Source organism: Ambystoma mexicanum, chromosome 1p, assembly GCF_040938575.1.
Source record: "Ambystoma mexicanum isolate Mex_15411 chromosome 1p, UKY_AmexF1_1, whole genome shotgun sequence".
Taxonomy (NCBI): domain Eukaryota; kingdom Metazoa; phylum Chordata; class Amphibia; order Caudata; family Ambystomatidae; genus Ambystoma; species Ambystoma mexicanum.
This window is the reverse complement of record NC_090921.1, coordinates 1,053,150,083-1,053,177,734: the sequence shown is the minus strand read 5'-3', so window position 1 is coordinate 1,053,177,734 and position 27,652 is coordinate 1,053,150,083. Positions and strand designations below refer to the sequence as shown.

The 27,652-nt window shown below is 48.0% G+C and overlaps 1 protein-coding gene across 2 annotated transcripts in view; it reads left to right on the top strand.

Moving 5' to 3' along the window:
- Positions 1–27,652, top strand: part of LOC138447940 (C-signal-like) — a 150,766-nt gene that overhangs the window by 106,129 nt on the left and 16,985 nt on the right. Inside the window, exons 3-5 of one of the 2 annotated variants that reach the window (XM_069604466.1) lie at positions 5,253–5,440; positions 6,597–6,758; positions 8,864–8,974. In XM_069604466.1, coding sequence (XP_069460567.1) covers positions 5,253–5,440; positions 6,597–6,758; positions 8,864–8,974 — 461 coding nt within the window. The remainder of the gene's footprint in view (positions 1–5,252; positions 5,441–6,596; positions 6,759–8,863; positions 8,975–27,652) is intronic. The other variant, XM_069604467.1, reaches the window with a different exon arrangement.

The following is a 27,652-nucleotide window of genomic DNA, read 5'->3' as shown; positions in this document are numbered from 1 at the left end:
CAATTGAAAGACGGAAAATGACCAGGGCCGGATGGGATTATTTCGGAATTTGATAAAAAATTTGTTGAGCAAATATCGCCTATTTTATGTGTCCTCTTTAATGAATTTTTAAAGTCAGGAAGGGTATGTGATTCAATGACAGAGGGGATGATTACTGTCATTCCTAAACCTGACCGAGATCACAGGAAGTGCAGTAATTATAGACCTATTTCGCTGTTGAATTTGGATTTCAAGATATTTACAAAAATGTGGGCAAATAGGCTTATGGTTAATATGGGTAATCTAGTGGATGAGTCCCAAGTGGGTTTTATCCCAGGCAGATATGGATATGATAATATCAGGACTGTTTTAGATGTCATTGGAATACATCATAATAAAAAATCGAAAGGGATAATTGGGTTTTTTGATGCGGAGAAAGCATTTGATCGAGTTAATTGGAGGTTTTTGGAATGCACGTTATTAAAAATGGGATTTGGACCAACCTTTATGACAATGATTAAGTGTATTCATTATGAAGTTAAAGCAAGGGTGACTATAAATGGTTTAATATCGGAGTCTTTCTCTTTATCCAAGGGTGCCAATTATCGCCTTTTTTGTTTGATTTAGCACTTGAGCCTTTGGCAGCTTATGTTAGGCAATGTGGAGAAATTAAAGGTTTGTGTGTTGGAGGCGTGGAAGTTAAAGTATTGTCTTATGCAGATGATATGCTGGTCCTGTTGTCTAATCCTGAACAATGTGGATTGGTTCTGAAATGGATGTTTGAAGAAGTGGGTGAGATTTCGGGCCACAAAATAAACTGGGATAAGACTGAGATATTCCCGTTGTCTAATGATATGATGTATATGATAGTTTATTTATATAGCGCCTATACACAATGTGTTTCAAAGCACTTCAAGGCAAGGAAGGGAACAAGGGAAAATACGACGACATTCTTACAGGCCATGAACAGTAAGGATGTGAAATTTACTATCATACTCGGCCTGACGACATTTCAGATAGTGCTGGAGGTAGGGGGGGCAACAGTAAGGGGATAGGGGAGCGACAGGCGAGGTTGCTATCTTAGTAGGTCCAGGGACAATTCTGATAGAGTAAGTGCATAGAAGAAAGTAAGGGGAAGAGGGGAGGAGATGGGAAAAGGGAGAGGGGTGGGGAGGAGAGAACAGAGAGTAAGCAGTCAAAAAGAGTGGAGAAGCAAGAGAGGAGAGCGAATAAAATTGCAGAAGTCAGTAGTAACACATAATGTTGCAAGCCAGTATACAAGATGAAGAGGGAACATCATGATTCAGGGCCACCATGAGTACAAGATGCAAAGGAAGTCCAGCATGAGAGTTGAGAAAGGGGGACGCACCGTGAATCAATGAAGTCCGTAAAAGTAAAATCCAGCATTGGCCACAAGTCGGTGATGGTGAAACCAGAATGTATCAGGACAGACTCCTGTGTGCAGGAAGGTGGGGGTGCACAAGGGAACAACACGGGGGGACCAGAGAGGGTGGGGATGGCCTGTTGGGACAGAGGGTGTAAACACATGTTGGTGCATGCTTACCTGCTGTTTTAGCAGGGGGTCGGACCTTGGATCCTGGTCCGAACAGGTCCAAACAGCAATAGCCCTTTTCTTTGACTGCCCTTCACTTTGGACGCCCGGGCGAGGGACGCCCTTCATCTAAGAGTTAAGAGCTGGAAGGAAGAGGCAGTGCTAAGAAGGTGGGCGGAGCTTAGGCCAGGTGACCTAGATCCACTTACACCTGCTCCCCAGCTGCAAAGGAAAAGAGTCTGGAGGGCTCCTTAAGTAGGGAAAAGAGCAGCAAGCAGGAAGGCACCAGGTGGGTGGGGCTTGCTAAGTGGTGAAAAGGAGCGGCAACCAGGAAGGCACCAGGTGGGCGGGGCTTACACCAGGTGACCTAGACCCACTTACACCTGCTCCCCAGCTGCAAAGGAAAAGAGGCTGGAGGGTTCTTTAAGTAGGGAAAAGAGCGGCAAGCAGGAAGGCAGCAGGTGGGCGGGGCTTGCTAAGTGGTGAAAAGGAGCAGCAACCAGGAAGGCACCAGGTGGTCGGGGCTTAGGCCAGGTGACCTAGATCCATTTACAGCTGCTCCCCAGCTGCAAATGAAAAGAGGCTGGAGGGCTCCTTAAGTAGGGAAAAGAGTGACAAGCAGGAAGGCACCATGGTGGGCGGGGCTTGCTAAGTGGCGAAAAGGAGCTGCAAGCAGGAAGGCACCAGGTGGGCGGGGTTGCTAAGTGGTGAAAAGGAGTGGCAAGCACGAAGGTACCAGGTGGGCGGGGCTTAGACCAGGTGACCTATATCCACTTACACCTGCTCCCCAGCTGCAAAGGAAAAGAGGCTGGAGGGCTCCTTAAGTAGAGAAAAGAGCGGCAAGCAGGAAGGCACCAGGTGGGCGGGGCTTGCTAAGTGGTGAAAAGGAGCGGCAAGCAGGAAGGCACCAGGTGGGCGGGGCTTATGCCAGGTGACCTAGACCCACTTACACCTGCTCCCCAGCTGCAAAGGAAAAGAGGCTGGAGGGCTCCTTAAGTAGGGAAAAGAGCGGCAAGCAGGAAGGCACCAGGTGGGAGGGGCTTGCTAAGTGGTGAAAAGGAGAGGCAACCAGGAAGAGGAAGGCACCAGCTGGGCGGGGCTTAGGCCAGGTGACCTAGATCCACTTACACCTGCTCCCCAGCTGCAAAGGAAAAGAGGCTGGAGGGCTCCTTAAGTAGGGAAAAGAGCGGCAAGCAGGAAGGCAGCAGGTGGTGAGTGTAGTAAAGATATTTTGAAGGTATGGAAATGCAAATGGTCCCCGGAGTATGTTAAATATCTTGGTGTGTATATCATTGGTGATTTGAGGAAAATTATGCAATATAATATTGATAAACTAGTGGATAAAATTATATATCCAATAAGACGATGGGAAAGACTTCATTTATCATTATGGGCAAAGATAAATGCGATAAAGATGATTTTATTACCAAAAGTGTTATATATAATCCAGTCGATTCCGTTATTGATTTCCAAAAAAACAGATCATGCAAATAGAAAAGATTTTCCAATGTTTCTTGTGGGGGTTGGGTAAGAAGCCAGGGATCCCTAGATTTATGCAGATGCAAAGCGTGGATGAAGGAGGTTTTGGATATCCTGACTTATATAAGTACTGTAAGGCGTTCCTGCTCAAGAAGGGTACTTATTATTATACGAATGATGACTTTGCAGGTGCTATGTGGCTACTCATGGAGAGAGGGGTTTGCAATCCGTATCGTTTAAATAGCCTTTATACCATGGGCAATATGTCAGTTAATAGATTAAAGTTGAAGTCTATAGTGGCAACCAGGCAAACCTTGTAGGGACGGTTTGGAGAGAATAGCCAGTCGTATGGTTTTAGTGAAGATGCTTCTCTTTGGCACAATGAGGTTTTACAATTAAACGATAGATGTTTGATTTGGCAAAATTGGGTTTGGAAGGGGGTTTTGACAATAGGTGATATATTAGATGGTGATGATCTTTTGGCATTTGGGGACAGAGGAAATATGGGTTGCATGAAAGAGAAAGACAAGAATATGAAGACCTGAGCTCCCTGATATATCTTAGGAAAAGGATGATTGGCAATTCATTGGGAATCAAACCAGCACTGTGTCAACTGCTTACAGGACAGGAATATTCTGTGCGTACATATATGACCTTTATGCAATTGGAAGATAAACATGTTGCGGCATGGGATAAATTGACAATGGTGTGGTCGGATGATCTAAATATGTATTTTACGGACAGGGAATGGAAAGATATTCTTAGGGTAAGTGCCATTGTGGGTACGGATTTGAACTTGCGTCTGATTAGACAGAAGGTGGTGGGTAAGGTGTACTGGACACCGGTTAAAATGTATAAACTGGGGTTACAAACTGATAATCTATGTTGGGGATGTGGAAATGATGTTGGCACCCTAATGCATCTTCTATGGGATTGCTCTAGAGTTCGGACTTTCTGGACTGATGTGATTGATAGAATTGATTTAATTTTGGATGTAGCTTTACAGAGATCGGGTGGGATCATTATCTTATTTCTACATCGAGGTAGGTGTAGGCGTTCTTTGAAATATAGTGGTTGGATAAATAAGGCTTTATTGGTGGCCATAAGACTGATCCTTCGAGTTTGGAAAACTAGGAAGAAGCCTACAGTTGAAGATTGGTCAGTTGATTTGCGCACCTTATCGAATTTTGAAAAGTTCTCATTTAGAGTGAAAGACAAGGAAGAGGTATACAATCTGTTTTGGGGTCCATTCAATGCCTTGTATGATTGACTACATAGGCTGTGGATTAGTATGAGGAGTGGGTAGAAATGGTGTAGTGGGAAAAGGAAGAGGAAAGGAAAAGAGATAGGGAAGGGGAAAAGAAGAGGGGAAAGATCTTTTTTTTTCTTTTTTTTTCTTCTTCTCACTATTATACTTTTTGGGGGATTTGGTTTGGTGTCTGTGTGTTGTTGGTGTTTGTGTGTATGTTCTATGTTAAATGTTTTTATTGACTGTTGTATTTTGCTCTTTTATTGTTTACAAAAATGAAAATGTTCTTAGTATGTCGGAGGGATCATTTGATTATGCTGTTTTTTTATTGATATGTTCTTTAATTGAATAATTTTGATTTGTGTTCTCTGGTTCACTATTCCTTTCCGTATTTGATTCTTCTGTGATTTAATTTAATGACATACTAATAAAGAGATTTAAAAAAAAAAGAAATGTGAAAAAAAAAAGAAATATATTCTAGGAGTGACACTTAACCCGCAGATTCAGCACCCTGTTGCTTCAACAAATTCCATATGTCTATTGTGCTAGGTTTAACACACTCCAGGGGTACAGGACAGATTCATTGAATGTAAACAGGAATGAGTCATGGAGCGTATTTCAGAACTTTCTAGGTCTCTAATTTTTTTATATTGTGGTAAAAAGTTCTTCTCCAGACTTTTGTAAATCCAGGCTTTCAGACAGTGTTCAGGCCCGCTGCTTCTTCCAAGCCCCAGATAAAACCAACATTCATTGATGTATAAAAATAACGCAATGTTTCTTTCAGCATGATGGGCTTATTGTGTGTTGTTTAATTTGCTTAGCTTGGGCCTTGCGCCAGCGAGAAGACTGCCTTTGCAAATCCTGCAGGTGTGAGGTGGGTGATGATGATAAAAAGTGAAGATTGCTGGCAGTGAATATGGGCGGCCCCTTCTCCAACCTGCCTGAGTCACCAGTCCGAACAACAGAAATACATTTCAGTGCTTTTTGTTACAGAGGCTACGGATGACACAAGTGCCAAAGAGGCAGCAAAGGAAGTGGAGAAGCACTTGAATGGAGCCGGGCTGAATGTGTTGATCAATAATGCCGGAATCATGCCCTCAAGCACACTGGAAACAGCAGATACCAAAGATATGTTGGACGTCTACACCACTAACGTGGTTGGCCCACTGTTGGTGGCAAAGGTAGGACTACTACAGAGCAACCAAAAGATACCATTTCACTTTGTTAATGTGTTCATAGAGTGTGATAGTGTGGGAGACTGGGTCAGGAGATCAGTTGTATGGTCACCCTGTAAAAAGAGAGCTCATGGGGATGTTTGATATGCCTTAAAGCTCTACAGGTCACAAATCACTGAGAGCTGCAGGCGGAGACAAGGCCACATCTTGTAGTTGTTTAGTTGCCCAAGAATTATCATTGGGCATGACTAGTGATGTGGGCAGCTCATGCCTGAACATGCAGAGATTGTGCTCTGGGCCCAGGGCCGGCGTGATGGCATGTATACGGGAGCTGTAGCATGCAACCAACACAGCATACTTAAATGTGTCCCACTAAACCGTGCCACTAGCAGAAAATTTACAGCAGAAGGGTAATCGTTTTCCTGCCTTGCAAAGCTTGTGAATTGGGCTAGCCCTCGAAATTGTAGGAGCAAGACATTTCAACAGGGTGGGCTTCTCTGGGACTGTCCTAAAATGGTTTGCATCCTACTTATCCGATAGGCAACAAGGCGTACAGATGGACTCATTCAGATCCAACTGAGTCCCAGTCACGTGTGGGGGTCCCCCAAGGTTCCATTCTACAATCATCTGCAATCTATACATGAAACCCTTGGGAAGTCTCCTAAATGACCCCAACATAGCCATCCAACAGTACTCTGATGACATTCAGCTGTACCTTAACTTCAGTGGCCCCCCAGGACATCGCTCCCTCATGAATGCCTGGCTACTATCCAAACATGGATGCCAACCGCTTACCTTAAACTGAACCCAACCAAGCCTGGATTTGTCCTCAAAGCCCCCCAAACAACAACCTGTGCAACAATGACCAGACGCAATATGCCTGGAACGATTCACTCCTCAGCAGATAAATATCCCTCTCTCCCTCCACCCACAGAACTGCATTATTGTATAAAATGCCAAGCCCAATACTGGCACAATCCTGTTGTAAAGTGTTCTGCTGCTCTTGAACTGCGAGCGCCGTATTAGCAATAAAATCAAATAAATTCCAGAGGCGGGGAACCTGTACCACAATTCTGCAATCCTCCTCTGGTTTTATAATTGGATTGTGGCACTATCCGAAGGGGGAGACTTCGTACCTAACCCAGTGTTTCTCTCTTGCCAGGCGTTCCTGCCCCTGCTGAAGAAGTCTGCCAAGGAGAACGCTGGCGCTTCAATGGGCTGTGGAAAGGCAGCCCTGGTCAACATGTCCACTTTGCTGGGATCAATTGAGAAAAACCATTTAACGTTCGGTTTTGTCCCAGTGTTGTCCTATCGGTGCAGCAAGGTAAGGTGTTTCCATAGACAATGCAGCACAATATCACACACCAGCTTCAATGATTTTTAGTACAAAAAAGAAGGTGGGTGAGGCGCGCACTCCCGGTCCTGGTCAATTGAACCTGTTGCAAAAAATAAGTAGCTGGGTCACATCCCAAAATGGACAAATATTCACAGGGTTAGATCCCTTCTGCTGCAAATCAGGTACTCAGTATTAACAGGGTTAGATCCCTTGCTGCAAATCAGGTACTCAGTAATAACAGGGTTAGATCCCTCAGCTGCAGTTCTGTGGTCTGTAGTTGTTCTCCTCCTAGCGCTTTCTTATCTCAAATAATCATCAGGGAGGCTGTTGAGCAGGTGTGTCTAATTAGACTCAAAGGATTCTGGTAGCTGTAGTGAAAACGTTTTTTTCTGTTCAGGTGACCAGCAACCGACACCCCTCCTTTTTTTTTTTTTTTTTTTTTAAAGCACAAGTCCTTCCCAAATTTGGGGGAGGGGAGAGAACCATCTTTATGATTCTCCAAAGTGGGGCACAGTCACCCCGTGGCGCTGCCTCTGGAGCCCGGGACTCCCATAGCATTCAGTACAAAAAAGAAGGTGGGTGAGGCGCGCACTCCCGGTCCTGGTCAATTGAACCTGTTGCAAAAAATAAGTAGCTGGGTCACATCCCAAAATGGACAAATATTCACAGGGTTAGATCCCTTCTGCTGCAAATCAGGTACTCAGTATTAACAGGGTTAGATCCCTTGCTGCAAATCAGGTACTCAGTAATAACAGGGTTAGATCCCTCAGCTGCAGTTCTGTGGTCTGTAGTTGTTCTCCTCCTAGCGCTTTCTTATCTCAAATAATCATCAGGGAGGCTGTTGAGCAGGTGTGTCTAATTAGACTCAAAGGATTCTGGTAGCTGTAGTGAAAACGTTTTTTTCTGTTCAGGTGACCAGCAACCGACACCCCTCCTTTTTTTTTTTTTTTTTTTTTTTTAAAGCACAAGTCCTTCCCAAATTTGGGGGAGGGGAGAGAACCATCTTTATGATTCTCCAAAGTGGGGCACAGTCACCCCGTGGCGCTGCCTCTGGAGCCCGGGACTCCCATAGCATTCAGTACAAAAAAGAAGGTGGGTGAGGCGCGCACTCCCGGTCCTGGTCAATTGAACCTGTTCCAAAAAATAAGTAGCTGGGTCACATCCCAAAATGGACAAATATTCACAGGGTTAGATCCCTTCTGCTGTAAATCAGGTACTCAGTATTAACAGGGTTAGATCCCTTGCTGCAAATCAGGTACTCAGTAATAACAGGGTTAGATCCCTCAGCTGCAGTTCTGTGGTCTGTAGTTGTTCTCCTCCTAGCGCTTTCTTATCTCAAATAATCATCAGGGAGGCTGTTGAGCAGGTGTGTCTAATTAGACTCAAAGGATTCTGGTAGCTGTAGTGAAAACGTTTTTTTCTGTTCAGGTGACCATCAACCGACCCCCCTCCTTTTTTTTTTTTTTTTTTAAAGCACAAGTCCTTCCCAAATTTGGGGGAGGGGAGAGAACCATCTTTATGATTCTCCAAAGTGGGGCACAGTCACCCCGTGGCGCTGCCTCTGGACTGCCGAGATTGACCGATGTCCGAGACTCCAAATCTGTATTTTCAGGTATAAGACTGCTTCACCTAATGTGGCACTAAGACGAGTGTGCTCTCTAGAGCAAGCATGCACAGGTAGCTCATTGTGTCTAACGGATGCAGGCAATTCCTGTGGCTTCCTTGCACATCCACAGGACCCTAATTCTTTCCACACGCACCTTTATTTTGCACCCTGCTTTCTGTCAACCTTTGGAGGTTAAAACACCAGCAAACCGATACACGGTGCATGTGACAATAGCATTATAGCTGAACGCAAGAGATTGAATCTGAAAGGGGTCAGGGAATGGAAGTGTTGGTTGACATGGGATGAAGTGGGAGCTCTTTTTCTCCCCGGGTGCTTAGTAAACTAGTTTCCGACAGCCAGGAACATTTATCTATGGGAATTTGTCCTTGAGTATCAATCAGTTTGGGAGAAGGGGTGACCTTAAAAGCTTGTTCTGTAAAACCTTCAACTCTCCTCTCCATCCTGAATTTCCCACCCTCCCCTGCAGGCTGCTCTGAACATGCTCACAAACTGTCAGTCATACGGATACAAAGCAGACGGGATCATGTGCACCGCCCTCCATCCCGGCTGGGTGAAGACCGACCTTGGAGGATCAGAGGTGAGTGGAGAACCTGAGGCGAGTGTGCACTGGTAGGCACTGCGGCCATCCCCTTCCAGAAACAGGGTGCTGCTCCATTGATAGGGGATCAAAGAGTGTTCCTTGTTTGTCCTTCAGACTAAGGTTTTAAGTCGCTGAGATTTCATTGCTCCAACTAGGGCTCCAAATAAAGATTTGAGGTTGGAGTATTCTACCCCTTATTTTCTACAATTATTTTTATGGGAATAAGCAAGTAGATTTTGGTATTTTTAGGCAACTAACATTGCATTTCAGTTTGTTAAAAAGAGAGTCATTTTGTTGTAATGCATACGTTCTTCAATCCCCATATTTAACTTCAATGAAAAGACGTTGCCCGTTTCCGATTTGATAACACAGTAGGATGGCATGCAATACCACCGCCTCTGGTTAACACAACAGCACATGCAGGCGGTAACAAGGGTCAGACACCTGCTTGCCGGTTTTTCCTAGTTAGTTTTGGCTCTTAGAACATCGAGAAACTATTGACATGCGAGTGTAGATGGAGGAGAGGGAAATAACCTATTTTTTAAAAAATCTATAGCAAATACAGAGACCGTGTTTGATTGGTGACTTTTCTCACCTAAGGCAATGGAAGCTACTATATTGTAAAGCATTGGACATAGTTCTTTGGTGTGTCAAAATCATTATTGATATAATTATCCTAACATTAAGTTACAGCATCAGCACACATCATTGTCCCAGCACTGCACGTGCCATTACACTATACCCACACAATACCTCCAGCCCTGCAAAAAAACAAAAAACAAAAAAAACACACTGCTTTTAGCACTGCAGAAACATTCGACTGCTCAGCATTACCGTGGTCATGTACATCATTCTGCAACTTATGTGTCCCCAGCACCACACCGTACACACAACCACCCCCAGAACTACACACACACACTGCTCTAGGCCCTCCCACATGCACACCCTACTTACTACACACATCATCACAAGCCCTGCACACTTTGAAAAACCTTTGCCTGGACCCACATCGTACTGTCCCCAGCAATGCACATACACTTCCCCACCACCACAAACGCCCATTCACAATGGAACATTCTGCTTTCTGGATCTAGTGTAGCTGATATTACAGTGATAACTATACACACTGGAATGTGTCCATACTAACTGGGCATAACTGTACCTGGCATCGCTCTTGTCACTGGGCATTATGGTGTCTGGCGTTACTGAGCTAAGAGGGCAAAAGCCACATGGCATTGATGTCCTCATTGGGCAAAATGTACTCTGGCTTTGATATGCTAACTGGTATGGACTGGTATGGACTGATCCTGCTGGTCCTTCTGCTTTGCTAACTATACATAACCTGGGCATTGGCTACAAAAGTGCAAATAGTTGTTTTTTGATGGGAATACTTGGAAATGGTGGGAATGGTTTGGATTTTAATACCGACACCTGCGAACATCTGTGCCTTTCATGACATTACCTTTTACATCATAGCTATACCTGGTATGTGAGAGCCACATTATGTCACTCACTGACAAATGATGGTACTTCGTGGGCATATGATGTCACTGGACACTAAATACAAATAATTCATCATTGACGGTATAACTACTCCAAAGAGATCAAAACACTGGGGGTTTATCTAGACGCATCCCTTTCACTTACTAGACAAGTTAATGTAATTGCATCGTCCGTCGCCTACACAACCAAACTCATGAATGAATGCAGACCTGTCATCACCAATGAAAATTATGTGACACTTGCAAGAGCCCTTATCTCCAGACTAGACTACTGCCGCACCCTCTTTGCTGTCACCACTGCTGCAAACCTCAAAAAACTGCAAGTGATTCAAAATAATGCTCCAAGAGCAGCATTGAACATCCCGAAAAAAGACCAAATCTCTAGCTAGAAGAAATGCTCATCGTTGCCCATTCGCAAACGCATCTTGTTTAAAACCCGACACTAAGGCACAAATGCCTTGCTAATACAGCACCTAGATACCGCGCCAGAAAATCTGGCAAACCCTAAACTAACAGACCTGCGATGGCCTCACGTTCACAACTCTTTATTATCCATAGATTTAAATTACAAAGGGCAGGAGGTTGTAGCTTCCCAGTAATGGCTGCAAACAATGGAATGCCTTACCTCTTCACTTAAGAACGGAGCCTTCTTTCTGGACATTCTGCAAAGGCCTCAAAACTTGGCTCTTTTCACTCGACTCATAACTACCACTCACTGGCCCTCATTACGACCCTGGCGGATTTTTTCCGCCATCGACGGACTTTCCGGCCATGGCGCAAAGTCCCTTTACGCCATGGCGGATGGCGGACTTACCGCCCCATTCCGAGGTCGGCGGGGCGGTAAGTCCCCATTGACCCATTTACCCTTCCCCATTCCCATTTCGGCCCCATAGGGCTCAATGGGAGTGGGGAAGGAGTTAATTACGCCACCGTAAAATACGGTGGCGTAATTAACACCAAGGTCCCAGAGCGCCATGGATTTTTCCGCCCGCAAAAAGCGGGCGGAAAAATGACCATGGCGCTCCAGGAACTCGTAGTTGGCGGTAAGGGGTCCGCGCAGCTAACGCTGGCGCAGACCCCTTAGCGCCAGGGTCGTAATGAGGCCCACTGTCTCTAATGACAACCATCCAGACTTCTTAGGAGGGTTATTATTCCTCAAGACAGGAAATTCATGTGTCGATGTGAACAGTAAGTAATCAGGCTCAGTGTGCAGGGATGTTTATAGGGCCCTTGAGGAGTGGGCACTTGAGACATGAGGATCCCGAATGCAGCCTTCTACACGCAAGCATGCTGGATGGAGTGGCACTGTTATATATGTGGGTGGGGAGAGATGGGGTCTGATGGTGGTAGTATGCATTGGGGAGGGGTTGCTAGCTGGCGTTCAGTTACCATGTGTGAACGTTTTAGTAGATGCACATGGTATAATGATAGTTAGGGGGTAGAAGGTCAAGATGCCAACGGGCACTGGAAATCACAGTGCAAGCCAAGCACCTTAGTAAATGCGAGGGGGACATACCGAGGCACAGTCCTAGGGGGGAGAAAATGCAGCTCTGAGAGAGAGAGAGAGAGAGAGAGAGAGAGAGAGAGAGAGAGAAAGAGAGAGAGAGAGAGAGACAGAGAGAGAGTGTGTGTGTGTGTGTGTGTGTGTGTGTGTGTGCGTGTGTGCGTGCGCGCGCGCGCGTGCAGTTGAGTGCTGAGGCTGTGTGTAAGTAGTGCTGGGTGATGTGTATGCAGTACTAAGGGTATTAAGGGTGACGTGTGCAATTATAGAGATGGTGGGTGCACAGTGCTGGTATTAGTGCCTGTGTACTACAATGCAGTGTTGGGTACAATGTGTGTAGTGCTGGAGGTGATTTGTGTTTGCAGTACTGGGGCAGTGTATGAGCAAGTGTGTGGTGCCGGAGGCTGTGTGTGTACAGTGTAGTGCTGCCATGTGTGAAGTGAAGAGATTGTGTGAGTGCAGGGAAGGAGACAGTGTGCAGAGCAATGTTGGGGCTGCAGACATTTGTGCAGTACGGCGATGGTGTGAGTGCAGAGCATTGTGGGGGCTATGTACATGTTTGCAATGGGGTGGTAGGAGTGTAGTGGATGTGTAGTGGATGTGCTGTGGGGTGATTTGTATGTGCAGTGCTGGTCTGTGTGTGCACAGTGCGGTGGGGTGTATGCGCAGTGCTGTGTGTTTTGTGTATGCAGTACTGGGCAATGTGGGTGTGCAGTGCACTGGGGGGTGTATAAGCAGTGCTGTGGTGTGTTAGATGTATGTGGGAGGATCTAGAGGTATGTGTCAGCTGGTGTTTGTGCAGTGCTGGGCTTGTGTTTGTATGTTTGCAGTGCTATCCGCTCTCTATGAAGTTCTGGCATGTTTATTGCTAACGCGTACTTGGGCATATGCTATGCCTGCTTCTTACTTCATAATCAAAAGAGTTTCTTAATGTTGAACACATCTCAGAATACATTTCCTTTCAATTTACCTAACTAATCAAGAAGAAAAGCATTAAAGTGCCTGTCTCAGACTTTTTAAAGATGATCTGCTCTGACCACTTTCTGCCAAAACAAAAAATAAAGATATGTAGTTTCAAAAATGACATTGGGCCTCATTACGACCGTGGCGGTCCGGAAATAACGGTGGCGGTAAACCCGCCGCCACCGTTGTTTCCGGACCGCCTGATCCCGACCCCTGCAGGCGGGAGGTGATGTTCCCGCCAGGTCTGACCTGGCAGGTTTAACACCGCCCGCCTGCAGGCGGACGAGGAAACACCGGCAGCATTACAAGATGCTGCCGGTGTTTCCATGATCCCGATTCCCATTGAGTCCCATAGGACTCAATGGGAATGGGGATTTACACCATTCCGCCTCCGTGATTCCCGGAAAACCGGGGTTGTGATGCCCCGGTAATTCCGGGAATCACGGAGGCGGAATGGTAATACGAGTCCGGCGTTAACCAGGCGGTTTTACCGCCTCGGTTAACGCCGGACTCGTAATGAGGCCCATTGTTTTTAATGGTTCCTGGCACAATTCTACAGCTTTGTAGCACTGTTGTAATCAACACGTTTCTAAAACCACTCAACTGGGGTCATTACGACCCAGGCGGTAAGTACACCAACTTTACCACCATGGTGTAAACTATGTTTACACCATGGTGGATGGCGGATTTACCGCCCCATTCCAAGGTGAGTGGGGCGGTAAATCCCCATTTCCCATTTACCCTTCCCCATTCCCATTTTTGCCCCATAGGGCATAATGGGAATGGGGAAGGCGCTAATTACGGCACCGTAAATTACGATGCCGTAATTAGCACCAAGGCGGTTTAGCACCATGGATTTTAACGCCTGCTAAAAGCAGCCGTTAAAATTGGAATCAGGCGTTAAGGGTTAACAACGGCGTTAACCCTTAACGCCTGAGTTGTAATGAGGCCCCATGTGTTGAATAGCAGAGCTGCAAAGCGGGATTCTGTAGACTTTGGGACAGTCTGCAGGTGTCTGTGGGGTGAGTCGCAAAGTCACTGGGCAGCAGTTCTCCTCCGGTAGTGAGTTAGCAGGAAATGGCACCAATAAGTAGCTTCTCCAGAGGTGGCGGCCTGGGGAGCTCCTTCAGATGAAAGGCAGGTCCAGTAAGACTGCTCTTGTATGGGTGGTGAATAATACGTTGTGTATCAAGCAGCTGTCTGTTATCTGTTCTTTCATGCTGTATCTGGCTGTCACTGTGCTGTGATCTGTAGGTGAAATATCATTTTAACTTAGCCCTGGAACCCCAAATGGTTTGCAAAAGTCACCCCTCTTCTTAACAGTAGGTCTTCCAGTGACAATTGGCACATCTCTCTGTGGCAAACTGAGAAATATCACCATTGCAACAGAATGCTGACTGGCCATCTCCATGAACTGCCAATAAAGCACACTTTTTGTTAAAAGGTGTGATGTTTTTATACAAGTCTCCTCTCCGACCTATTGCGTGCAAAAAATCAACAGCATGTGTTTGACTCGAGAGCATTTCTGGCCTTGCTTTGTCCAAATAGAGCAGCGTAAAGGTAAATGGTGACCAGGTCAATCTGAAATCATTTGGAGCTCGAAAGACCTTTCTCACAGAGAAGCTGATGCAGGCTGGAGTGGGTGGAGGGATGGGATTAAGGAGCAAAAAGGCTCACTATAATGCTACAGTGAACGTTTATTAAAAGCACACAAAGTTTCCTTTTTAGTGATTTGCAATATGCAAGATTCTCTGCAGGCAAACCACATCTCCGAAGCAACATGGACTGCCTTTTACACCAACATGTTTAGTGCGGAGGGGTGTGTAGAAGACTGCTAGTCCTCGAAATTGGCTAAATGGGACCTAAAGTTCGATCGCCATGATATTCTAACTGCAATACAAAGAGTAAACGCATCCAGAGCACCAGGCCCTGACGGTCTTACGAATTACACTATCAAACGTAATCCAGAGGCCTGGACGAACTTTTGCATGACACTCTTTTTAAAGAATATCTGACAAACGAGTATCTCCAACATCCTGGAAGAGCGCAATTGTAGTCCCGATTTTCAAAAAGGGCAACAGGGCTAACCCTGGTGACTACAGACCTATTGCCTTGCTAGACGTCATCGCTAAGATCTACGCGACGCAACTACAACAGAAGCTGTTGAGTTGGGCAAGCGAAAGTAATCACATAGATCCCAGACAAGCAGGGTTTGTGAAGGGTGTGGACTAAACCTGCTAATACTGAATCTCTTTAAGATCGAAGCTGCAAGACTAAATACCAAAATACATCTGGCCCTTATAGACTTCTCTCATGCTTTTGACAGCATTGACCGGGGAATTCTCTGGAAAAAATGAAAAGCATGGAACTGTCCCACAAGCCTTGTCGAAGCCATTAGGGAACTGCACTCCAATACAAACATCAAAATTGGGCTTGATCGACAGGGGACTCTTTCAAAGCCGATTGACACATTCAAGGGCGTGAAACATGGCTGTCCTCTGGCCGCCATCATCTTTAATCTGTTTCTATCTGTTGTCGGCGAAGCCCTTAGTGAAGTTCCCTCCTTTCCACCTAAGATGAATGGCACCCACGTAAGTTGGCTTGTTTACGTGGATGATCTTATATTGTTGGATATGACTCCTATCGGACTCCAACGTAAAATGGACGCTCTAGAAGCATATGTGCGCCGAAATGTTCTGCAAATTAATAAACAAAAGTGTGAGATATTAACACTGCAAAATCTGCGGACTGTGAAGAAAACTCAGAAAAAACAGAACTGGTTTATCGAAAAGACGAAGCCAAACACTGTATGTAACACAAGATACTTGGGCATGAGAATAAGCTCAAATATAGACGATGCACCTTGGGCAGATCTAGCGAAATCGAAATGCCGACAATTGGCGTGCCAAGCAGCGATTATCAACAAGCAGTTTGGGAAATTTTCGCTAAAACCCATGATTGCATTTTGCCAACAAAAAGCTGTTCCAGCTATAATTTACGGTGCTGAAAATGCACTGGGCTGTTCTTATAAGCTCTGGAACACACTTGAAAACATCTTTTGGGTAAGAGCGTTACATCTGCCTCGTGGCACATGCACAGTCTGCATCAGATACGAATTGGGGTTAATATCGATGCACGCTAGAGTAAGCTGGAGCTTATTATGCCTCTTCAGAAAAAGCACTTTAACTAAACCAGCGTTGCAGTATGAGATACTAAAATCGAAGAAGGGACATGCTAGCATTACTCTATCAATGTGGAACAAGTACTGCACTGAGATCCTGGATTTGTATGACATCAAGCATGGACTGGCATCTAACATGCAAACAAAGACGCAACACTAGAATGATGGCTGATGTACCAGGAGAGGCTAGAGCACATGGCAACCTCCAAGCTTACCTGACCCAATTTCCAGATCCCACAGCTAGAACCACATACTTGAGGCTTAGACTGAATCTAATGGCTACCAAAGAACGTCGAAATCTACACAATCCAAACATAGAGCTACTTTGCCGTTTCTGTAAATCCTGTACAGAGACGCTGAAACATCTAACTCTTTTTTGCCCAAAACTACGCACACTGAGATCTCGGACACTTGGTCCTGTATTTGTGAAATTGCAGACACAGTGCCCTCGGAATGGTGGGAATGAATGTTTGAAGGATCAAACCGTACACTCATGTTCGCTTTAATAACATTCCTGGACGAATTAAACAAACGTTTGAAAGAAAGTGAAACCGACACGGAAGTAGTATCTACAGAAGTCGGTACTTAAGTACCTCCAGAAATGGTTTTTAGGTCGGACCTTTGCGCAACAATGCGATCCTGCATGCAGTAAGATGGATTAGCTTTAAGAAAGCGCGCATACTAAGATGTGGAGGGGAGCAAGCATTGTGAACTGTTTGTTTTGTACTCTTTTCTTTTTTAAAAGGTTTGTATAAACCGTATAAAAATAAAAAAAATAAAAAAATATGGGTTTTCTATTTATCAGAACTGGACAGTGTTGTTAATTCTTAAGCAGGCTAAAAGGTGGCCATTGGAGAAAAGAAAGCAATGTCTTTCTATAGTATCCCGTGAGCAATATTTAACACTGTCTTGGAAAAGATGCTTTGAGTTCTGGTGTTTGCCCTGCAGGTGTGGGGGGGTTTCAAAAATCTAGCTGTGCAAACACCCGCCCCCTATTCTGCCGAGACAATGGGCAGTTCAAGGGAAGGTAAGGAGTGTCTGTTTATATTTTGAAAATGTGGAACAAATAACGTTTATTTCTAAAAAGCTGCCCTGCTTCGCAATTGGAAAAACTTAGAGTCCTTCTTTATTTACTTTTGCTCCAGATTGTTTGGGGGGTTTGAGGGGGTACATCCTATTGTATCCCTCCTGCTTAAAAATGGGAGTGGGATTTATCACCCTTGTTCTCCCCCCGGACGCCATTTCCTACGCCCATCATGCCTACAGATCATACCGTATTCTTTTCATTTTGATATGCTGTCAACCCTTAAAACAGGTTTTTGATCCATCGATGCACTGTGTTCATTGGTAATAGCCCCCCCTCACTTACCAAGTCGTTCCTGATATCTATCCCAAGGAATTCTGATCAGGGACCTTTTTTTTATGAAAGATATTTCCTTACAACTTTCTCCAATGCTCTTTATGAGACCTGTTTGTTACCACACATCAATCGGAACAATCGCAGAGCTAGTGTGTTATAGTTCTTACCAGGTACTAACCTTGCTGTAAGGTGGCGCCACATGAAGTCGTGCATTTACAGATCCCACTCTCTATGATCTAGGACATCAACTGGCATGCAGCCTCTGACTTTATATATTGAACTCTGTGGTGAAAACAATATGGCCATAGAAACCTGCCTGCGCTGATTGGCATAGGCGGTATGCGCCGTCTCCTGTATGCCAAAGAAGCCAGTGCAGCAGCACCGTGCTGCGAATCAAGGTAAACGTGCACTGTATTTCTCCAGGGTCTTTTCTGTTTTCCTGTGATTTGTGAGGAGCAGATTTCTCTTTCAGCAACCTTTTCTGTTCTCCCAGACCTTGTACAATGAACACCATTAACGTTTGCAATTGCTTGGGAATGCAACTTGCAATTTAAACACATGTTGAGGGTTAGGAAGTGGTGTAATCACAAATCACATAATCTTCAATAGTGATTGATTGAAATTTAAATCATGTGATTCTATTTATTCATTTTTGTGAAGCATTTGCATGATTTCTTTAAAGTCCAGACGTTCACTTTCCTCGCGCCCTCTCACAGAGTCTTCTGGTCATCCCCTAAAACATAGAACGCACCATTAGGGTGGGCTATACACCGATATAACACACACGCAGTTAGCCTTCCACCCTCATATTTCACTGAGCAGGATAATGCTTGCATCAGTGTCAATAGAATCAAGACTCCCTGTGCTATACACCTGGGTAATCTTCGTTCTATGTCAAGACCGTAGGCAAGTATTATGCATGTTCAAAGCTTCTCACTGCTGCCAATGCTAATGCAGATATCGGCTAAAAGTAAAAGGTTCTGATTGTGGAGTTCCTCGACCAGTTGGCCGCTCTGAGAATATCTTGCAGAAAGACTCCCACTGTAAATGCCCTAGATGCCATGGCCCGTTTTGCAGAATGTGCGCCAAAAACTTGCTTGAAAAGGCTTCCTACATGCAATCAGAAGTGCGATGCGCCTTGCAACCTAACTGGCGCTGACACTCCCTCATATTCCTTAATACACTGCACTACGCATTGCTTGGCATTATGAGGTAAATAAGGGTGAGATATGACTTCAGAGTTTCCTTTAGTCTGTCTGGCGATGTTAAACTCCATGCTGTCCGGGTAGAAGACTTTCCTATCCACCTAAAGGGCCCTGGCATTGGGCACTCATTCTTGGCTGACAACTGATTGTTGGTCGGCGACTGCATGAATAGGTCCAGAACCTTGTTAACATCCCACAATGAGGTGCATTTCACGGAAGGCAGCTTAACCATCTTAACTCCCTTAAGCAGCCGGACTACCGCTGGGTGCTCGGCCACAGGAGCGCCGTCCAGTGACTCGTGGCTGGCTGAGATGGCCGATCTATAGACGCCTGTTGTCCGAAATGCCTTCCCGCTCTGCGACATTGATGCCAGAAAATGTAGAACCTGTACTGCAGGGGCTGAAATGGGATGTACATCCTGCTGCTGACACCACTTCTCCCACTGTTGCCATGCAGCACTATACCTCCTGAGTGTGGAAGGGGCCCAGGATTCTCTGATGAATAGAGCAGCTTGTTCCGGAATCCCTGCCATATTCCATCATCGCCCAAAACTCTGCACGCCAGCAGCCTGAGACTCTGTCTTTGAATCAGAGGATGAGGATGACCGTCTGGATTGGACAGATGGTCCTACTGCAATGGGATCCTCCTCGGGAAATCCAAGGAAGGTTCCATCAGAACTGGAAACCACGCTTTAGATTTCCACTCAAACACTATCAGCACCACCTCCCCTTTCTCCCGGCGTATCTTCGCCAGAGTCCTGGCTATCATGATAAACGGGGGGAAAGGTGTAATGCGTGTGACCAAACCACTTCTGGAGAAAAGCGTCCGAGGCTTCTGCACCTGGGTCTAGTCTCCAGCTGAAGTACCTGGGTAATTGCGTTTTAGAGCGGGATGCAAAGAGGTCCGTATGTAAGGGGCCCCACATATCTTGAATCCTCAGGAGCATCTCCCTCTGAAGTCTCCAATTGCTGGAGTCCCTCAAGTAGTAGAAGTTCCAATCTGCCACCACGTTCTGCGCACCTATCAGGCACTCTGCCACGATAGGCACCTGATTGCTGAGGCAATAGTGCCTGAAGTCCATCACTAATTCCGTGAGCATCCTCGACCTGGTTCCTCCCAGGCGATTGATGTATCAGGCCACTGAAATGTTGTCTATTCGGAGAAGAATGCAACATCTCATGCAGTCTTTCGTGAGCGCCTTGACTGCGAAGGACCCTGCTAGAAGTTCCATGCAGTTGCTATGCAGGGCTTAGTCCTCCAGTGACCCTCCTCCTCCTGTCTCCAGCTAGCCACACCTTGCGGCCCAACCTGATCTGATTCTATAACCAGGTCTGGGGCATCTCCAAAAATGGCATGCCTGTTACAGGCCTCCACCACACCAGTTCTGCTTGTACTTCGTTGTCTAGAGAAACAAGCTGATGGTATCACAGCCCTTTCTGCAAGTGTCTGATCTTCAGCCTCTGAAGAGCTATGCAGCGCGGTGTCCAGTCATAATTTCGAAAACATAATTTCGAAAGTAAAAAAAGTCGAATCAAAAATGTCTAAAAAAAAAAATGTCGAATTGTTTTTTTTTTCGATATTTTTTTTTGGCTCTAGTTTCTGTGAAAAAAATAGGTAAAAATAAAAAAAGGGGGGGTTGGGGGGGAAACCCCCCCATTTCGAAAAAAAAACGTCATTAAAAAAAAATTCCACATTTTTTTTTCGACGTTTTTTTTTCGACTTTTTGACTTTCGAATATTTTGTATTCGAAATTATGTCTATGAACCATGCAGCGCAACAAGCCCGGGAGGATCGCTTGTATTAAGAATGTCAATAGACCCACTACTCTAGCTAAATTCCGAAGCCATATAACCTGCTTCCAGAGAGCTCCTCTTAGCTCTGTCTTTATAGCCCTGAGATTAGGCACTGGAAGTTCGAGTGTCCCTTTGGTAGTATCTACAACAGACCACAGGAATTCAATGCGCCTTCTGGGGGTTAGGTTTGACTTCTCCTGATTTACTAGGAACCTTAGCGATGTTAGGAGCGAAGTCGCCCACTGCACTTGCTCGAGCATCTGCAGTTTGTCTTGTCCTAGGAAGTACACTATAATTTATAGGTCCCTTTCGTGGGTCGCTGCTGCAACAGGCCTCACGAGCTTAGTGAATGCCCAGGGAGCTGAAGACAGCCCGAAAGCCAGACACTTGAATTGCCAAACCTGCCCCTTCCAATGGAAACGTAAGAAGGGACATTGCTCAATTGTGACTCATATGGTGAGATATGTGTCCTTGAGATCCAGTCTCATCAGCCATCCCCCCTTCCGCAGGATGTCTCCATCTTAAAATGCCGGTATATGGAGGCCACCAGGGGGCGCACAGGTGATGGCTGCCTGAGCGTCGTGCTCCCGCTGAGGCTGGGCCATTTACGGGGACTGAGCCCCCCCCGGAATCCCCAGGTGGATTAACTCGCTCGACCTGAGCGGGCGAGCCCCCCGTGACGCCCCCGCCAAAAAGAACGGCACTCGAGCTCCCCTGAGAGCCTGAGAACGGGCCGTGTCTTAGGAGCGGCGAAGAGCGCATCGGCGCCAGGGAAGGAGGAGCGGCCCGCGGGAGAGCCTTTTGCCGGCGAGCCCATCTCCCAGCACCCATCCGCCCCCCTGCCCTCACGGGGGGCCCACAAGATTTCGGGACAGCGGCCCCGGCGGGGGATTCGGGCTTTCACCGCCACCCACCTCCCCCGGGCCGTGACGAGCCCCCGGCGGGGCGGGCCCCAGCAAGCACATTGTGCAAGCCGTCTCGGACACGGCAACCAGGGCCTGATTTGGGAGGTTCCGGGCCCCGACCCCCCCTCGGAGCGGGATAGCGGGATCAGGGCACGTGGGGGGCTGCACAACACCATGCCCCCCCCTAATAATTTTTAAAAAAAAACACCCTCGGAGCACAATAACCGGCGGAGCAGAAACGCAACCCTCTCTCTCTCGAGGGGTCCCAGAATCGCTGCAGCCTACTCTTGCATTGAGGACACGCAGAGGGGCCTAGCTCGCCTGCACCGGACTTCTACAGGTGGTGGCCCCTGGGCCCATTCCCAGGGCGTGTGCCTGCCTGACACCCCCCTGGAAGGGGAACGCAACCTCAGACGGCGACAGTGGGACGGCGCGGGCGCCACCCCCCCCCGATGAGGAACGGCAACCTCTCGGAGGAACCCAGGTGTGAGGCCCCCATCCGGCGCTGGTGGGGCGTGTGCCCGCCTGGGAGCTGCCCCCCCCACACGGAAAGACACCAGCCTCCCGCGGGCTTCCCCGGGACAACACAGCCTGGGGACCTCAAGCTGGGTCCTCGAGGAGACTCCCTAAAGCCACTGGACCGCAGCGGTCCCCGCAGTGGGCACAGTGGAAGACCGCATGAGCTGTCAAGTGGCACTGCAGGCATATCGCTTTAAGGGAACGGAGAGTGCGGTCAGCGGCCCCACTGACGCTGGGGACATGGCACAGCGGAGGCCTCAATGCAGTACACGACAGCGATGGAGAGGGGCTTCGCCTCTATCCTAAAGGAAATCAGGGACATGCGTTCGGATATCGCCCAGAAATTCAAAAAGATCGACTAAAGGGTGGACAAGGTCGAGGACAGACTCCTGCAAGTGGAAACCAACCAGTCATCAACGGCAGCCCAGGAGGTGCAAACTGAGTTGAGGCTCGCAGCCCTGGATAAGAGGGACGAGGAAAGGGCTAGACAGATGGATGACTATGAAAACAGGGAAAGGAGAAATAACCTTAGATTTTTTGGGATCCCTAAAACGGAGGGCGAAACGGAGAGAGACTTGATCAGAGTGGTGAGAGACATTAGCACACTCTTGTTTTCAGAGGAGATGACCACAGAGCTCACGTTTGACCGAGTGCATAGGGCAGGGGGCAGGGCAGGGGGCCCCCGGTCGGTCCTGGCCCGGTTCCACTACTACTCGGAAAAGACGAAGGTGCTCGAGGAAGCAAGGAAGGCAGGGGTGGTGACCTATAACAGCGCTCAGATCACCATTTATCAGGACCTTTCTGCATACACCCTTGCCAAGCGCAGTATGTGCCGTCCCAACGCAGTTACTAAAGGAAAAGGGGGTGCGATACAGGTGGGGGTACCCCTTTTCCCTGGCCTTCGAATACATGGGTCAACGGACAATGCTGATTACAGAAGACGACATAAGGGGAGCCATCCGGGATTACATGGCGGAGTCCACCCCCCGGAGGGGCCCTGTGGGTCCGGAGGCCCTTGGAAGGGGCGGCCCTAGCCAGCCAAGTGCCAGACGAAAGAAAACCAGTTTGAGAAAATTCAAGAAATTGAACACCCCGCCGCCCGCATTGGAAAGCGAACACGTCGACTCGGAGGGCTGACGGTGGTGATGCCCCGACCCGCAGCGGGTCGGAAAAAGGAAGTTCCTGAGGTTTCTCAGAATACAGAGTCCCCTTGAACAGCAAGTATAACGGGGTCAACTGAAGGGACGAAGCAGTGGGGGGAGGGGGGCTCATAGACACGAGCACTGTACTGATTGCCTAGCCGAGGAGGGTAGGCTGGTGGTCCGGCCAAATGCCAGCAATGGCGGAACTATCTGGCTGGACGCCGGGGTGGGGGTAGGGGGAGTACTAACTAGTTCGGGTTTGTTTGTTGGGGGAAGGGTTTGGGGGGCAGTTGGGGAACGTTCCAAAAGTGTCCAAAAGGTGAAACAAGGGGAGCAAGGAGGGAGTGATGATGCGTTATCATTGGCTAATAGAGAGGAAAACATAGATCATGGCTGATGCCCGTCGGGCCCTGGGTGTGGGTACCCTTAACGTGCGGGGGCTGAACACCCCCAAAAAGAGGTCCCTGGTTCATAGGGAGTTTAGGAGGGCGAAACTGGACCTGCTCTTTCTGCAGGAGACACATTGGGCAAAGGGGAAAGAGCCTAGAATGCGAGGGGGAGGAATTGGGGAAGTCTTTCACACCTCCCACAAGGCCAAAATAAGAGGGGTGGCCATATTGGTGGCAAGGGACATGGACTTTGAGAAGGAGGCCATCCAGAGAGACTCCGAGGGTCGGTACCTGATGGTGCGGGGTTCCCTGCAGGGCTCCCCCTTGACTCTAGCAGTAGTGTTTAGTCCTAACGAAGGTCAGGCCCAATTCTGGGAGGAGGTAGGGGACAAGCTGAGGTTGTTCGTGCAGGGCCCACTTGTGGTGGGGGGGGATTTTAACATGGTCCTAGACCCAACTCTAGACAAAAGACGGGTTGGCCCCCAGAACCTCAGACCTGCGGATGAAGCCATGGCACAGAACTTTCAGAGGGTTAATGGGGACCTGGGACTGTCGGATACGATCCCAACCCCCAGATCAGGGACCCCCTCCTTTACCTACTACTCAGCCATTCACAACTCGTTTTCGAGAATAGACCACATTTTGGTGGACAAGGTCCTCACTCCATATGTAGCGGGCTATAGGATAGACCCAGTCCCCTGGTCGGACCATGACATGGTCCGAGTTACCTTAACGATGGGTTGGTGTGAAGAACGTAGAGGGCGCTGGAAATGCAATGATGCCCTACTGAGAGATGAGGCACTCGCCCAGGAGATCCTGGACTCCATAGCAGAGTTCTTTCAGTTTAATGATAACAGAGAGGTGGCCATGCACACACTTTGGGATGCCTTTAAGGCAACCCTACGAGGAGTCCTCATAAAAATAGGCTCCATGAAGAAGAGGGAGAGGGAGGCCCAGGAGAAAGCCCTGTGGGGTAAAATAGTCTGTCTCCAGCCGGGGGGATCCCCGGACCAGGCTTTAGAGCATGACCGTGTGGCTGCACTGGAGGACTACAGGCTACAACTGAAAGATCTGCTCCTACATAAACTGAGAGGAGCCTCCTAATGGTAAAACAAAAATACTATGAGCAAGGGGACAAAGCGGATAAGATCCTAGCCTGGAAGCTCAGGGAGGTCCAGAGAAGCAGAAGGGAGAAGGAGGTGAGAGATACCCAAGGGCATCTCGGCCGCGACTCCTCCCATATTGGAGAGGCCTTTCGCTAATACTACAAAACCCTCTACTCCTCGGAGTATGACGGGGATGACACCCAGATAGAGGATTTCCTGAACATACAGATCCCATCCCTTTCGCGTGAGATGGCTGAGGGGTTGGAGGGTCCGGTGACCGAGGATGAGATTGACAAGGTGATAGGTGGGATGAAGGTGGGAACCTCCCCCGGAGATGACGGCTTCTCCGTCTACTTCTATAAAAGATTCCGCTCCACCCTGGCCCCTTTCTTAGCGAGAGTCTTCAACGCTGTGCTGGAGGATAGCATCCTCCCCGAGTCCATGAAGGGGGCCATAATAGCAGTGCTGCCCAAGGAACGGAGGGACCCCGTGGAATGCTCCTCTTATCGTCCCATATCTCTGTTAAATATCGACGTCAAGATCCTGGCAAGGTGGTGGGGAGGCGGATGGAGGGAATCATGCCAAAGCTAATCCATGGCGACCAAGTGGGCTTTATTACGGAAAGGCAAGGGTCGGACAATTTACGCAAAACAATAGACCTGCTCCACTTTGCCCAAACGTCGGGGTTAAACGCATGTGTCCTCTCCCTAGACTCGGAGAAGGCCTTCGACAGGTTCGAGTGACGATTCATGGGTCTCCTCCTCCAGAGGATGGGCTTCGGGCCTCACATCATGAGCTGGGTGACCGCCCTCTACAGGGCCCCCACGGCAAGGGTTCAGGTGAACAGGAGGCTGTCCGAACCATTCCCCCTCTCCCGAGGGACAAGGCAGGGATGCCCTCTCTGCCCTCTGATATACGTCCTCACAATGGAGGCATTGGCAATAGCGATTAGAGCTCACCCGGACATCAGGGGGATCAGAAGGGGTGATGTTGAATTCAAACTTTCCCTGTTTGCGGATGACATCTTGGACCCTGTAGTATCACTTCCCCCCTTCCTGGCGCTGGTGGCCTCGTTCGGTCACTTCTCAGGTCTGAAGATCAACGCAGCAAAATCTGTTTTGCTCCCTATGTGGACATTAGACCCCGGGCTCGACCCTCTGGACTGGTTTCACGGGATTAAAGTGGAGAAGGCCGCTGTACGGTATCTGGGGGTACTCCTCACCAGAGATATATCGAAATTGAGCGCAGCTAACTATGACCCCATGATGGCAGAGATCAAATCAGTTTTGAGGAGATGGGACAAGATGATCCTGTCGTGGTATGGCCGAATGACTGCAGTAAAAATGAATATACTACCACGGCTTCTCTACCTTTTCACGGCACTCCCAACCAACATCACAGCGCAGACTTTTAGAGAGCTACAAAAGGGGGTTTGAGTCTTTGTGTGGCAGGGGAAAACCCAGAGGATAGGAAGGACCACCTTGACTCTGCCTAGGGAGGAGGGGGGATTTGGGCTCCCGGACTTTCACCTCTACTTTTGTGCCGCCCAACTGCGTGTCCTACTGGAGCATATGAAGGAGGGAATGGGGACGTGTTGGTCATACTTGGAAGATATGGATGCCCATCCCCTGAAGGTCTGAGACCTTTTGTGGGCCCCTCGCGGGTCGATTCCGCAACACTTAAGGTCCCACCCGACCCTGGGAGTCCTCTGGGACATCTGGAGAGAGGGCCCCCGGACTGCTCACCTCACCACTTGGTCATCCTCGATGACCTCTCTCTGGGGCCATCCCCTTAGATTGGGAAGCAGAGGGTTCTGGCACTCTCAGGAATGGTCGGACAAGAGAATGGAATGGGCGGGGCAGCTGTTCAGAGAAGGGGAATTCATAACCTACGAGGACCTGAGGGACGCTCTCGGAAGAGATTCGCTATCCATCTTCGAATACCTCCGCCTGAAGGGCATCCTCTGCAACCCGACATGGGGCCCGAACCTGAGGAGACAGCTGACCCCCTTTGAGAAACTCCTCGATCTGGCGACCTCAAGGAAGGGGGCGGTGTCCAGCATGTACAAAATCTTAAACACCTACGACCTTCAAGGCGGAAGGAACTTTCGTATGTTTTGGAACAACCTAGCAGGGGAAGAGATTTCCGAGGACTCCTGGGCCAGAATCTTCAAGATAGCATTTCACGGAAATTTGTTTACCTCGGACATGGAGCATAACTTTAAGGTGTTACAGGGGTGGCACAGGGATCCCGCGAAGTTGTCGAGGGTGTTCACGGGGGTCTCGCCTAGGTGCCCGAGAGGATGTGGACAGACTGGCACCAGAGGCCACATGTGGTTTTTGGTTACTTGACTGTGTTTGTTGTATCTAAAAATGCCAATAAAAACTAAAGTTTTTGGTATATGAGCCAGCCGTTGAGCCCCTTGAAACTTATCACAGGTCTCACCTTCCCCTTCCGGTGGACTAGAAACATATTGCTGTTCTATTCCCGTCCCTGGAGAACACCTTTCTCTAATGCCCCCTTTACCCTGAGCTGTTCCAGCTCTGTCTCCAATAACTGTGCTTCTATGTGAGAGGATTGCATCAGTTGCGGGGGCTGATCCTGTTTATTTAATTTAATAGTGTTTCTTTACAACATGCCTAATACATGAGTTAGGTTTCCAAGCGTGGATCTCGGATTCAACCCTCTGTTGCTCTGCGCGGTCTTGCTTCCAAGACCAGCACATTGCCCAGCACATTGCCCCTGTGCTATCCTCTGTGGAAACCCACAAATTGTAGAATAAAGCCTGCTACAGTCTGCAGTATCCAAGCATCGCCGGATAGCACGCGCCAATTGTCTATATACTGACTTGTCCTCCCTCCCACCGAAGGGTACGCAAGCGGCAATGCTCTCACCTGTGCCTGCACCTGGGTGCTGGTAGAAGCCTCTACCTCTTGTTAAGGATTTCAATCAGGCACACACCCGGGTCTCGCCTAGCATGTAATGCACAAATGAAATACTTATTTGTTACGTCTAAAGGTTCAATATTCTGAGTGATACCACTCATATCACACCCTTCTGAAAATACCCCCGAGGTCACACTGGACCAGAAATCAGGCTGGTTGGTAAA